Source organism: Diachasma alloeum, unplaced genomic scaffold, assembly GCF_001412515.2.
Source record: "Diachasma alloeum isolate Michigan unplaced genomic scaffold, Dall2.0 Dall_scaffold_00206, whole genome shotgun sequence".
NCBI classification, from domain to species: domain Eukaryota; kingdom Metazoa; phylum Arthropoda; class Insecta; order Hymenoptera; family Braconidae; genus Diachasma; species Diachasma alloeum.
In genome coordinates, this window is record NW_021680371.1 from 961,256 (window position 1) to 975,721 (window position 14,466).

General features: G+C 35.8%; 4 protein-coding genes across 7 annotated transcripts in view; 3 read left to right on the plus strand and 1 right to left on the minus strand.

Annotated features, from left to right (window-relative positions):
- Window positions 1-1,705, plus strand: part of LOC114841085 — a 4,449-nt gene extending 2,744 nt beyond the window's left edge. The window contains exon 3 of the mRNA XM_029125951.1: window positions 1,559-1,705. Coding sequence (XP_028981784.1) covers window positions 1,559-1,705 — 147 coding nt within the window. The remainder of the gene's footprint in view (window positions 1-1,558) is intronic.
- Window positions 1,706-4,053: 2,348 nt separating this feature from the next.
- On the plus strand, window positions 4,054-10,045 carry LOC107036153 (H2.0-like homeobox protein). The gene is made up of 3 exons (XM_015253901.1): window positions 4,054-4,540; window positions 8,662-8,852; window positions 9,819-10,045. Exons 1-3 carry the CDS (start codon window positions 4,228-4,230, stop codon window positions 10,011-10,013), a joined length of 699 nt encoding a protein of 232 aa, XP_015109387.1. The 5' UTR covers window positions 4,054-4,227; the 3' UTR covers window positions 10,014-10,045.
- Window positions 10,046-10,517: 472 nt separating this feature from the next.
- Window positions 10,518-14,466, minus strand: part of LOC107036214 — a 5,372-nt gene continuing 1,423 nt past the window's right edge. The window contains exon 2 of the mRNA XM_015254005.1: window positions 10,518-12,006. Coding sequence (XP_015109491.1) covers window positions 10,616-12,001 — 1,386 coding nt within the window. The 5' untranslated portion in view covers window positions 12,002-12,006 and the 3' untranslated portion in view covers window positions 10,518-10,615. The remainder of the gene's footprint in view (window positions 12,007-14,466) is intronic.
- Window positions 12,313-14,466, plus strand: part of LOC107036213 (ATPase WRNIP1) — a 13,341-nt gene continuing 11,187 nt past the window's right edge. For all 4 annotated transcript variants that reach the window (XM_015254003.2, XM_015254001.2, XM_015254004.2 and 1 more), the window contains exon 1: window positions 12,313-12,586. Coding sequence is in view for 2 of the 4 variants with exons in the window: in XM_015254001.2 (XP_015109487.1) it covers window positions 12,562-12,586 (25 nt within the window). In the remaining 2 variants the exon portion in view is untranslated. The remainder of the gene's footprint in view (window positions 12,587-14,466) is intronic.

Below are 14,466 nucleotides of genomic sequence, written 5' to 3' on the forward strand. Positions count from 1 at the left end.
CGCCGGGCTAGTCAGAACTGTCAAAAGTATATGGAAAAGTGAAAACTGAGATACCGTTTTTATTGGCCCCAGCCAAAGGGTCAGATTTTCGAGTTTTCCGGGGCAAGTGGATTTTCGCCAAAATCGAATTTTTTAGCCGGGTGAACGTTGATTCCAACTATTTAAGCGCCGGGCTAGTCAGAACTGTCAAAAGTATGTGGAAAAAGTGAAAACTGAGAAACCGTTTTTTTTGGCCCCAGCCAAAGGGTCAGATTTTCGGGTTTTCCGGGGCAAGTGGATTTTCGCCAAAATCGAATTTTTTAGCCGGGTGAACGTTGATTCCAACTATTTAAACGCCGGGCTAGTCAGAACTGTCAAAAGTATATGGAAAAGTGAAAACTGAGAAACCGTTTNGAAAAAGTCAAAACTGAGAAACCGTTTTTTTTGGCCCCAGCCAAAGGGTCAGATGTTCGGGTTTTCCGGGGCCAATGGATTTTCGCCAAAATCGAATTTTTTAGCCGGGTGAACGTTGATTCCAACTATTTAAGCGACGGGCTATTCCGAACTATCAAAAGTATGTGGAAAACGTGGAAAATGAAAACAAAATTTTTTCACCGGAGGCCACTTTGGCCTCTTTTTTTGAATATTTTAGCCGGGTGAACGTTGATTCCAACTATTTAAGCGACGGGCTATTCCGAACTATCAAAAGTATGTGGAAAACGTGGAAAATGAAAACAAAATTTTTTCACCGGAGGCCAAAGTGTCGGATCTTGGATTTTTCCGGGGGAAAAGTCGGTCAAGGGTCACAAGGGTCAAAGTGTCAGATCTTGGATTGTTCGCCAAAATCGAATTTTTTAGCCGGGTGAACGCTGATTCCAACTATTTAAGCGTCGGGCTATTCAGAACTCTCAAAAATATGTGGAAAAAGTGAAAACTGAAAAAAAAAAATTTCGCCGGGGGCCACATGGTCAGATTTTCAGTTTTTACTTGGAACAATGGTCGGATTTGTTAACACTTTCATTTTTTATTTGGATAATGCATGCAAGCGTAGGGACAAGAGTGGCTAGAATAGATTCTGCAACCTTCTCCCCTTGTTGGGTAAAAATGTCAAGCCTCCACATACATGCATCTCCCCTCCACCCTCTCGTGAAATGTCGATTTTCGAGATTAAAAAAAAATAATAATTGCATTTTTTATTTCAATAACGCATGAGTAAACAGGGATATGAACGCAGATTTAATATAGGCCCATAGAATTACGGGGACCGGCAAGGATTTGGAAAGTCTGAATACAAGTCCTGCTTACACCTAACAAGTGCTGAAATGGGACATAACCAGAGGTAGAAAGGTCTCGGAAGCACTTGGGAAGAGGCTTCCCAAGACCTATCCAGTTCTGAACGGAAAGACCTAAGTAGAACTTGTCAGGTCCAATTATTCCACTCGGGAGCGTGTTTAATTTGTGTTGAATTTTTTTTGTGTTAAATAGTCATGGAACCTTTCTGGCTCATTGAAATCTCATGCGAATACCCCATGAACACGTTCTAATAAGTAAATGTTATCATCATTTTTTTGTGTTTCAGAATCTTCAAAATTTAAGTAAATATCAACGACCGAAAAGAAATACAGTCATAATAGATACAATGTTGAATGATTCTGCTATTGATCAATTTTACCAAGGCATGATTATGTTGTCTGAAGGATACGTAACGTATACTAAATTGAAATAGTCATTGCGTCAAATTTTTTTTGACTTACTGTTCCATAGATTTTAATTGAAAACACAGAAAAATTTTCTCGAACTTTCATCAAAATTATGAAAAACTCACGTAATCGTAAGTCAACGTCTCCCATTTTCCGTAGGTTTTATTTGAAATCCACTTTAAATCTGACTCACATGAATTATTTCCTCTCATTGTAACTTTTTTCCCTCCATCGAAAATTTGTAAATGTTCAATGAAAAAGTACGCAATTTGATTATTTTTTAATTATAATTTGTGATGATTTGTTATAGCAACAACATTCTTTATATATATTTGAATACGATTTCGCTCTCCAGTTACCTTTTTTCCAGGCAATTTTCATTATACACTGAGAAAAACATTATTCTTGCCAAATATTCACTTTCTTGAGAGAAGTATTCATTTGTTCAAAATCGTATTCCTTCAATTGAGTCATTCCTAGATGAGCCTGACTGGGTTTCAAACATAACAATCATGTTGCTCTAGAGTAACAGTACACATGACCTTAGACGAACTCCTTTAATGATTATTCATTTTTCCTAACACTACAAAAACCAGGTGTCTAACAGCTATTTGAATTTAAGATGTCAGATGGTAAAAAACGTCTGAATTTTCAAAAGTGTCTGAAAATCTGACTAATGTCTGAAAATTTCAACCACCGTTTCTGTCTGAAAATGATGGTAAACATTTTTTGTGTCTGGAAAATTTCAGGTATTTATTTTCAGATATTTTCTGTGTCTGAAATTCAGTTATTTATGAGCGATTCAAACATTTCACTATTAAGATATCTCACCTGATTCAGACAGCAAAGGCCATTCAAACATTAATTTTTAAGATATTTCTCATGTCGGAAAAGTTGACTTATCCACTGCAAAAACTAGGTGTCTGGTTTTCATCTGAATTTAAGTTGGCAGATGGCAAAAAACGTCTGAATCTTTAAAAGTGTCTGAAAATCTAACTGATGTTTGAAAATTTCAAACATCGCTTGTGTCTGAAACTGATGTCTGTATCTTAATTTCAGACATCTTGGTGCCTGAAATTGAAATACCTCCATCGATTCAAACACATTTTAATGTCTCAAAAGTGTTTACAAACTCCTCCCAGAAGTGTTTGAAAAGTGTCTACAAAAGTGTCTGAAATTCAGCCATTCGTTTTCGCAGTGAAATTTCTTCTTTTCTAGACGGCAGAATATTGATTAATTTTTTAATGCTAATGCTTATTGAGGGAGTTGACTCAAGGTCGTAACTGACATGATCATCTTCTATAGCATTATAATTGACGTGATTGAAACCTAATGAGGATTGCCTGCGAATGTCTCGACTGGAGAAATACGGTATTGAAAAAATGAATACTTTTCTTAAGCACATGGATATTTGGCAAAAATAATTTTTTTTCTCAGTGTATCCTTCGCCCCGTGTACTTTCCTACGCGGAGAGAAATTGTTTAGAAAAATTCCAGTGCAAATACTGGAAAAATTACAATCGACCGTCTATGAAAAATTCTAATGCTGTTAAAGTACAATTTCCAAGGCTCTCTAGTAAAACTTCAGGGGATTTCCGTGAAAAATTCATTTAACTAAGAGAAAAATAAAGTTTCCCGTGCCAGCACTGAAATTATTCCCTGGCCGTCACTTTGCGCCCTTTTCCCATGCGTCACTGGAATTTTTCTGGGGAATCTCTCTCCGTATATTTTCTCGAATAATCCATTGAAAATTGAAAATGTTAAAACCTAATAAAATCGAATAGAAAATCGGGGATGTGTATATACCGTGGGGAAATATTCCGGGCATGTGGGTGAAGAACAGCTTCAAGCGTGGTTGCTCAAATAAACATCTAAGTGCCTGTATACAACGGTTGCTGAATGAGAAGATAACCATATGGTGAACCGGAATAAAGCCGTCTATTTTCTAGATTTTTTTTCCATCCGAATTAATTCGAATAATCTTTAGCAATAGGGAAAAGCACATATCTTGAAATCTTAATATTTGTGCGATTATTCAATCTAAAATTTATAAATTCTCGACTTCCATTCCATTCGGCAAGGAAGATTAAATTTAATGTAACATTCGTTTTGGAAATTCCATTAATATCGACTCAGAGCAACAGATACTCATCACATTGGTTAAAATGAAATACGCAATAGCTTCCACGAAACAATTATGGACTGATATATATTTTCACTTCAACCGAACGATTACTTTGAGGATTCTTCAAAGTAGCCACGCCTACTTGAGATCTGTGAACGAATCAGGGTAGAATAGATGACTCTCCCTCGTACCATCATCTTGGTTCAACTTAAAAATGAAAGTACTTCTCGTTTTCCAAAAGCTCGTCCGTCACAGATCACTTAACTAACTCGTTCAACAGCTTCGCACATGAATAGCGTTGAAAATTCTAATTAATGATAAAATTACAAAAAATAAAATAATAATCAAGTGAATTTTGTACACGAAACAAGAGTGAGAAAATTGACGTATCAGTGAATTGTAAAAATAATGCCCGTTCGTCGAAATGGATCAGTACGATGAAAATACACAACTGTCATCGAATCTGTCAGCCACTTTAAAGTTTGGTGTTGATCGCATTTTATCCAATGGATTTTGTAAAAAAATTTCTAGTAATTTTGACCATGATCCGCTGTATCTGACGCATCTGTCCGACGTGAATCAGTGCTCCTGTCCAGATGATTGTCAAGGGTGCATCAACCGGTCAAAGTTCGTGTCAACATCGCGAATCATTCCGTCACTGACCTCACACTCAACGGGTGTGATCACCAAATACCAAAATTTATATCGTCCAACACCAGTGAGGCCTACGATTGGCAGTAAGTATTTTTTTGATTCTGCATGGAAGCTTTTTAAGCGTCCAAATTCAAGTGATCGATTGTTCATGCTATGCACAGTGGAGAAAATCAACGAAAAATTAGTGCGCATTTTAATTAATCTGAGAGCGAAATTGTTTTTCACAATCTATTGATGAGTTGTCAAGACAAAAATAAGAGACAAGAGATGAATTCTCCCTTTTTTAACACAATTTTTTGCAACGAGACAGTGAAACTTCTATGTTGTTGGTAAATAGCACACGAAAGACAGATGAATTTCACCCGATTTTCAGCGAATTTTCCATCATGCACTGTTTAGTAATTTTTCATGCTTTTTTCTTGCCATTTTTAGATTTTTTTCCCCGCGTATGAGCCAATGATAATCAAATGCCTTTTTTGGCCCTGACAGGCGTAAAGTACAGAATTTCTCACCCTTCGCGGGAGGGGGAATCTGACTTTGCGCCTACTCCAAGGTGAAAAATACGGTTGTAACCACGGGAGATATAATCAAGGATCCTTACCTACGAGATTGCCGTAATTCCGCACGTGGGACCCATTTCTTTATTTTACTTCCCTAGATTAGAAATATACTAGTAAGACACGATCCGTACACTGATAGACTGATTTATCCTTTTCAAACGAGATTCGTCAACTATTAACGAATGGTTGAGTTGACTATGACCAAATGAATATTCGCTAATAATTAACGAATGGTTCACTTGAAAAGTCAAAGTCGAGTCAAACAAGGCTCCTCAAATACGCATTTGTTAACTATTAACGAATGAACATTTGGTGAGACCGAATAGCCCCTAAACTTCAACCAAATCCATTCGTTAATAATAACTAATCCTTTCTATCAGTGTATGTGTAATGTGTGACAAAGTTTTTCGAAAGGCCGTCAACTTCACACTCATGAAAATTCCATTTCACTCGTATCGAACTAACACTATTATGATACTAGGCCCGATGAAGCGCGATTCTAACACAAAATATTGTGTGTCACACGGCGATAAAAGTATTATCTGACGAATGTGACTTTATAATTGAAACCGGACGCGAGGATTACAATCTTATTTGTCACCTCCTCACCATTCATCATTTCCTCGCCTTCGACTTGGATTATAAAGTCACATTCGTCAGATACTACTTTTATCGCCTGATGACACAATCTACTAATGTTCGTAGCTCGGCCGAAAAAGAACTCTTTTCTGGCTTGTATGTTTGTAGCCAAGGCCTCGCCTTCGGCTCGGGCTGCAACTCATATTTGCCACAAAAGTTTCCTTCGGCCTAGTGACCAAATATAATATTCGATGTCGGCTTCAGCGTAGGAATGTGAAGTGACCGTCATTTTTCAATTCGGTCAGGTCCGGCAAAATTGACCGTTTTCTGACCATTTTCTGACACCGAGATAATTCCCCATGCAAAATGACCGTCATGGACCAGCCTCAAAAATTTGAGAAAATGACCAAAATTCCTCTATATAGATGCAAATTGACGGTCATTTTATTGCTGGTAATTTTTTCGGTCAGATTTTTGGTTATTTTATTTCATTAGTTAGGAATTGAATCGCATTTCATAATTCAAAGTTAATGTTTATTGGAACGAATTACAAAACAATCATAAATTCGATACTCGAGATCATTCATGATAAGGTCATGAACTTAATAAACGTCAACAAAATTAATTAAATAGATATCTCTGTATATATTATGTTTTTGGTCAAAAACTTCATATTAAATTAGGAGGATGCTGGATGAGGCTCGTCTTCAGTCCTTCTCTCCTTAATTCTCATAATTGCCACCGGCTCCCTCATCGAGCTTGCTCAGCTCTTCACCTGAATTGCTTGCCGAACGAATTTAGTTATCTAGTGTTGCATAAACCCGTAGTGGCGACGTAGGGTCCCTATGACCGCCAGTAACCTTGCCGACACCGAGTATCCGAATAAAAATTTCTGTGTCATTTATACAGATGAGAATTGATCGTCAGAATTGAATTGGTCATTTTTTGAATTCCCGACCGAATCGTCAGATTTATGGACATGGTAATTACCCGTCATGTGACCGGTCATTTTTGTCACTCACATCCCTACTTCAGCGTTGCCAAATTCACTCCACACTACCCGGACGCGTCTAGCGTGTCTCTGGCAACATCGCGTAAGGGGCACGTCCATTTAACATGAGGACAGATAATTCATCTGCTGAAAATAATTTGTTTTCTACACTGCTTCTCACGATTCCTCGTGTGGGAATTAATATTGCATACTTTCCAAACTCGGAATCTTGAAAATCACTACAAAAAAAATCTTGTCCCGGGCAGTTGCGATGGGGTTTTTTTAGTCGCATAACTTGCTGGCTAGTCCTCGCGTGTGGCTCCAATATCAACTCCACACGAGGAAAAACCCTATCGCAACTGCCCGAAAAAAAACTATTTATTTAGGAATTTCGGGAGTTATATTGTTCTTGAACTACTATCATTTTTAGGCACTTCAATTGAAAAAGTCATTTTTTTATTATTCCAGTTACTAGTCGATTAAAACAAAAACTATGGAAATTAAAAAAAAACAACGAGCAGCTGCATTGCCTTGATGAGATAACCAATTTAGGGTTGATGAGACTTTTTTCTACGAAATACCGATAAATATGATTAAATCAAAAATTATTCGATTTAATGTATTAATATGAAACAATATACTATAAGAGAGAAATGCGCGAAATTTCCTTTCGAAAGCATACAGCTAATTTATTAGCAAAACAGCTTCACTATAATAAAGATATAAAGCAATTACCCCCTTTTCATGATTCGTTCCACAATTAACCCTAAAATATAAAATGAATGTATAACACATCACCATATGGGGCTGTTTATTCCCCTAATTCGTTAGAAAAGTTGGCCATAATATTTACACCACAGTGTATTCTTGTGCTTCCTGCATGTGTTTAGACGACATCGTAAGTGCCACTCGAGGTTTACAAATTTCGTAAACACTAGCCGGCTTTCTATCTGCTCACAGTCCGTAAAAAATCATCACGTTCCTGACTCCCCAATTTTTTTCATCAACAATTAACCACTTTAATACCACAGTATTAAGAAATCTCCATCGTAGATAATTTCGATACAATATTTAGTAAGTAATGAACTATGGATATAGCCGTAACGGTCATTTATCGAGTGTCTGAAGAACCGTATCATTCCGAATTTCCTTTGAGAAATTGGCAGCAATGGACGGAAAAATGGCCGAAGGAAAAAAAGCCGATGGGTAACACGCGATATGTATAGTAGGCGACAAAATAACCGGTCATTTTGCCCTTACCATTTTTCAGAATCGGCATCCGCACCCAGAAAAATGTTTTTGTTTAAATGAAATGAAAATTTATTTGAATTTTTTTACTCATTGCAAGGATATTTTTATTACAAAAGAATAAACTTGTTTACTTATTTGAAGAAAATGTATTTACTTATATAAACAAACAATTGAATTACTTCAAATAAATGATTTTTTTAAAATCAAATAAAGAATTTATTTAGTTCAAATAAACAGTTTTCTTGTTTAAAAAAAAACACAGTTTCATGTATTTTGTGGAAGAATTTCGAAATTGTATTTCGACAACATTCGTGGACTATGTGGAAAAAGATCGTATGAACCTAATTCAGGAAACGTGAAAACTGGACGATTTGAGCTCCCCACAATCATTCTGATCCAATTTTTGATTACACTTTTCACTCCAGTATATACGACCTTCTTTCAGCATCTTCTTTTTGATAGTGAAACCATGGAACAGAAATTCCCCCTCCCCCCTCCCCTTAAATATCTTACATGATGTATGTACAGCCCCTAATAATTATTGCACCTGTTTCGTTCACTGTTTTTCGATTCTATTGCCAACTCAAAGCGATGATAAATTTTAGTATCAAATAAATATTTATTAATAGTAAAAAAAAGATTCAGTTAATACAAATAAAACTTAGAATAAATTTTTTATTCAATTTAAAAAGAAACTTTATTTAGTACCATTTAAATAAACTTATTTATTTGATTCAAATCAACTTTATTGGAATCAAATAAATAATTTTTCTTGGTGTATGGCTTAATCAATTATCGTAATACCAATCACATATATTTTCAGTGCAGTTTTCGTCATCACCAAATGCGAAAAATACTAATGACGGTGGGATGAGAAGAAAGAGATCATGGTCCAGAGCTGTTTTCAGTTCACTTCAACGTAAAGGTCTCGAAAGAAGATTTTCATTGCAGAAATATATTACGAAACCCGACAGACGACAACTAGCAGCTACTTTAGGTCTAACCGATGCACAGGTAGGGAATTTTCTGAAAATCCCCCTGGCTGATATATTTCAATTTTTACACATTTATTTCTGGAAAAAATAAATACATAAAAAATAGAAATATGTAAAAAAAATGTAAAAATGACTCAAACGAAATCTTGAGATTTCAAAATCTTGGGATTTCGATTCAGAAACATTTTATTAGGTTCTCTAAGATCTTAGCACCGAAAAGCATACAAAAAAATCAGTAACTTTTCCCAATAAAAAAAAATAAAATAGAATAAAAATAAAATAAAATTTAAAAAATCTTCATTTTTTATAAAAATGACGATGTCATAAACGTAAATGGCGATGATGATGATTGATTTTTTTTTATTAACAATCTTTTTTTTTAAATAAAAATTGGAAAAAAGATTGTTACCACGGTCATGCATAGTCATCACGCCCTCGTATTCAAAATACAATTTTGACAAGTTCAATTTCATTCATGAAGTTCAACTTTTTTTTAATGACATGAAATCTCCATGGCCTTTGAAGATAATTCGGAGGTCCATGGCCACATCTCATGGTCTCGTCGCTGAGTCAACATTTACTGAGAGGGGTGGGGTGATCACAAGGGTCAGACGGGAAAGGCCAACGTAGTTATCGCAAGTGTCTAATGGTAGCGATGAATAGAGTAATTGCAAGGGTCGAACGGGAGAGACGAACTAAGTTATCGCAAGGGTCTAATGGTAGCGATGAATAGAGTAATCGCAAGGGTCAAACGGGAGAGACAAACGAAGTTATCGCAAGGGTTTAATGGAAGCGATGAATAGAGTAATCGCAAGGGCTAAGCCGAATTTCGGTTTGATTCAAGTTGATTTTTTGGATTGATTCAAGTTGATGTTTCGGTATGATTCAAATCGATTTTGTGATTTAATACAAGTCGATTTTTCGGTTTGATTTAAGTCAATTTTTCAGTTTGAATTGAACTAATTACCGATTGAATTGTTTTCAGGTGAAAGTGTGGTTTCAAAATCGACGTATGAAGTGGCGCCACACTAGAGAGCATGGTCATCTCTTGACTTCGGAATGTAAATCCACAGACCAAGATATACAGAAAAAAAATTCAAAACAAGACCAGAAAAATTATTCGGAGATGCAACGATTATATGGAAATGACGAGGACACCGAGATCGAAGTTGAACTATGATATAAATCCATTTTATCTATCACTATTCATACTCAATTAATCATTATATTCAATGTAAATTCTAATTTTTATCACAAAGAAAAACTAAAATTTAAAAAAAATGGTGTGTGCCAAAGTTATGTCTTGAAATTATTCGCCTATACCCTGAAGATACAATTGATTTATAGCAAGTAAATTTTTTAGCACTAGTAAATACTCAACATTTTCATGCAATATTTACATTACATTGTTTCGGACAAGAAGTTGCTCTCTGTTTTTCCTGGAAGGAATAAATTTTTCTTCACTGTACGGCTGAAATTCCAAAGAAAGAAACAAAAATTCCAACGAAATTCCAGTAAAAAATCTTGAAATTTAGAATACATTTTTTTTTAATCCCTGAAAAATCGAACTTTATTTCCTCGACGAACACTCAAAATGAATTGTTCATCTATTAAACAATTATAATACTTTCGACACAATGAAAAACTCACTAATCAAACTATTTATTCATCGCAAAAATGCAGAAGTACAAAATATAATTTGAAAAAATGATTGTCCAAATTTCTTAAACTTTGAACTCTCCAATCAAGGAGTTTTCGTCACCCGACAAGAATAAAAAATTATTAACGAGGATACATCACAGCCATGTCAACGAGTCGCCTCATCTCCTCTCGGTGCATCTCTTCCCTCCGCTTATTCACAGCCAGCATCGCCCTCCTGCCCTCCATGATACAATGACAGATCTTACAGATCCATTCATTCTCCTTTTCCTTATTCTCAACGTGTTTCGAGCTTCTCAAATGAGCAATAACACTCTCTCCCCCACAGATCTGAATATTGCAAATCGTACAAATGAACAAATTTCCACTGTCCAACGTCACAATCTCGTTCGGCAGTTTCTTCAAAGTCTCAAGTTCTCTCTTCATAGCTAAATCATTTATCAAGTCTCTCATCAGTCTTCTAGGACTCATCTCCTCATTATTAGATATCCGCAACGATTTCTTAGCATTCTCCAAGTGCTCTGTGGTTCGATTATGAAAGAAAACATTGTAAACCCCAACAGTCCTTTCACAAACGTTACAATTCACCAAATCCACTTTATCAACTTTTCTCTTTATTCTTTTAGGGCCAAAACCCTTATTCAGGTACTTCTCCTCCTTTCTCTTATGGGCTTTATTCATCATCACGTGTTCATCAATACTTTCCCCCTCGACAAGACGATTACAAAGTTCGCAAGAAGAAACAATCTTGTTAATCTTGCCATCATTTGCCGATTTTTCCACATTTTTATTCTTATTATTCTTATTTAAAATTCTAGAATTGCGGTCTAAATCATCAATGAATTTGGGAATGTGAACTGGATTCAACTTCAACTCCATCAAAAATTTCTTTTTGTTTTTTATGTGATTCTCCTCTCCAGTATGTCTCATACTGAATTGGAATTGTTTATCACATAAAACGCAGATCGAGGTCTCCTCTGACATCGGAAAAATGCAGTTACTAATGATGATCTCATGAAAAGATCCTGGGAAGCTCAATTTATTATTGTTATTCTCTTCTGGCTGTTTTATTCTCAATTTAAGAAGGCGTTTGTGTAGCACCTCATCCGTATGACAAACAGCCACATACCAGTGTAAAAATTTCAACCCACAAATGTGACAATAATACTCCTCTTCATGTTTGGAGACAAAATTTTCGTACAAAATCTTACACTCATCCGTAGGACGATACCAGGGTATTAATTCATGACTAACTGCGTGCTTAGAAATCAGCTTGTGCCCAATGAATCGATCGCAGAGCTTGCAAGTAACAAAGGGAGCATCGTTATCAATAAACGAGCGAAGGTAGCATTGGTACTTCAACTGATGCTCGGGAGATTCCAAATGTGTCCTGTAATGATCCTCGCACTTCATCCAGCAAATATGACAGAAGTAATTGTCGACTTTCGCTGAATATCGCACGACACCCTTTTCATAACAAGGGAACTGCTTCTTCGAAATTTTACCCATTTCGCCTATAAAATTCAATTTCAACGTCAGAGTCAGGCAATATGAACACCAGATTTAAGGTGTTTCGTGCAAAAAAGGCAAATAGTGACGTTCATTTGGAATTCATATAGAATGTTTATAATCATAATTAATCATAAAATCAATCAATAATGTGTTGACACGGGACACCGATGCCTAGGCTAACAGACTTGGTGGAGAGGGGATGATTGTGGAGGCCGATGAATTGAGATATGGTGGGAGAAAAACAAAGCTAGGGCGAAAACCCAAAGTACAGCGATGGATATTTGGCTTACGCGAGAGGGTATCGAGGCGATTAGTCGTTGTCAAGGTCCCCGATCGTAAGGCCAAAACTCTAACTGCCCTCGTCGAAAAACATGTGACATTCGGTACAATAGTCTATACGGATTGTTCGCCCGGATACTTCGGTTTATCAAGACGATATGAGCATTCGCGGGCGAATCATAGTGTCACACACGTGAATTATCTGAATGGTGCACATATACAAGGAATAGAACGAACTTAGGGAATTCAGACGCTTGTACCGCAAATATGGTGTAAGGATGGAGGTAATTGAGGAGAAATTGAGTAAGTTTGTCTTCACTTTACTCATTCCCAAACCTGATAAGGTGAACACTATTCTTAGAATCCTCGACAACTACACAAATCCTGATTAGTCTAGCAAATCACGGTCTTTAATACTGATTATAGTATATTCTTTGGTTAAATTGTTTCCGGAAATTTTGAAAAAAGAAGATGGGATTCATTGAGTTGAGTTCAACATTAACCCTCTCACATATTAAAAATAGGTTTAAAGACCGCCATGAGTGGGGAGTTGTTCCAACACGTGTCACATTCATTAACCAATTATTTTTATTATTTTATATATGCTATTCATTAATTGCGAATTTAATTCAGTGCCCGTTGAAGGAGGGCGGAGGATAAATAGATCCTAATCTCCAATCTATTGCCCAAGGACGTTTTTAAGGTTGATGTTTAGGCTCTTCTTTTGGGGTCTAGCATCGATACGTCCTCACCGTGACCCTGGGTAATTCTAAACCTGATGCAGTTTCTAAATAATTGATGAATAGAAGGTTGGGTTAAATTTCTGAGATTCGCTTGATAATAATCCAAACAAAAATTCGCTGATTTTGGTGGTTGGTTCTTGTCGATGTTGGGCGCATTCTTGGTTTTTCAGTCGTTTATAGTAATTATTTGGAAGTATAAATATTTGTTTAAATATAGATTAGTTAATTAAGGACGTGAGACAGATTTATGAAAGGAATTAAGGAGGGATTCGGTGAGCCACGAAAAACACTATATTACCCAACCAATACTCCACTAGTGGAATAATGGTCACCTTTGCACTCCAATTTCTGTGTGGTAAATTTATTTCTTTAGTCCGACTCAGTTAGTGTGAAATTATCAGCCAATTAAGATGCGATTAACATTATTATGTAGGAATTAATTCGATTCGAGTATGAGCCCTTTTACTTTTACTCTTACATTACATTACCGATAATTCAATTGTGATTATAAACATTCTATATGAATTCCAGATGAACGTCAATATTTACCTTTTTCGCACGAAACATCTGAAGGGGATACGTCGGTGAAATTTAAAAGTCTTCACTGGGCCTTAGGACCCATTGAACAGTTTGTAATGTGACGGAATATGGGAACAACTAGGGAAAATCGCGAACCCGATCGATTTTACTCCCTTTAACTACGAAAAACTTCATTTTTTCCTGTTTTTACCGTCAAAATACTCCTTGCGCCGTTTTTATACCATTTTAGCTTTTTTTTAATGTTCGTTGCACTCCAAAGAATAAAGTTAAGCAGCCGTTTTATTTATTCGCAATAGATCATGAATAGATGAATTTTGAATTTCGAGACGCGAAAAATTTATGAAATTCAGAATTCTTTTATTCAGGATGTCCTATTTACTAAAGATGAACGAAACGTGAAGTTGTTTTATATCGAAATATCTCGAAACTGCCTGACCGCTAATCCTTAAATCTGATTGGTCAATATGTGACACGAAGTTATTCACAAAAAAAACATGCGACATTTTCAAATTCTTCAGTGACATAATTTCAAATTCTTCAGAGGTAAATTTTTTTTTCACGTCATATATATATAATATATATATATTTCATATGTATATATATTATCGGTGAAATTAATAAATTCTGTCCTTTTATGGAGACCGATTATTTTAAAAAATTGAAGATAATTAATTGAAAATGAATAGATCAGCGCGCGCGAGAGCGCGCGCATAGATCTTGTATTACGAATAAAGTAAAACGGATGCTCGCGAATTTTTTTTTAGCCTGAAGGGTGAAGTTGAGAACATGAGGTGAGACAAAGGAAAAAAAGTTTAAAAGAAAAAAAAACCCTTCAACTAATAGAGTTGAAGTTTATTTGTAAATATCTCTTCCAACTCTAATTTCTCGCTATACAAAAAT

Bases quoted from the DNA above. Each gene is read 5' to 3' on its own strand.
- LOC107036153 (XM_015253901.1), top strand. From the start codon at position 4,228: ATGGATCAGTACGATGAAAATACACAACTGTCATCGAATCTGTCAGCC. The intron at 4,541-8,661 runs GTAAGTATTTTT...ATATATTTTCAG, and splicing joins AGTGAGGCCTACGATTGGCA to TGCAGTTTTCGTCATCACCA. The intron at 8,853-9,818 runs GTAGGGAATTTT...AATTGTTTTCAG, and splicing joins TAGGTCTAACCGATGCACAG to GTGAAAGTGTGGTTTCAAAA.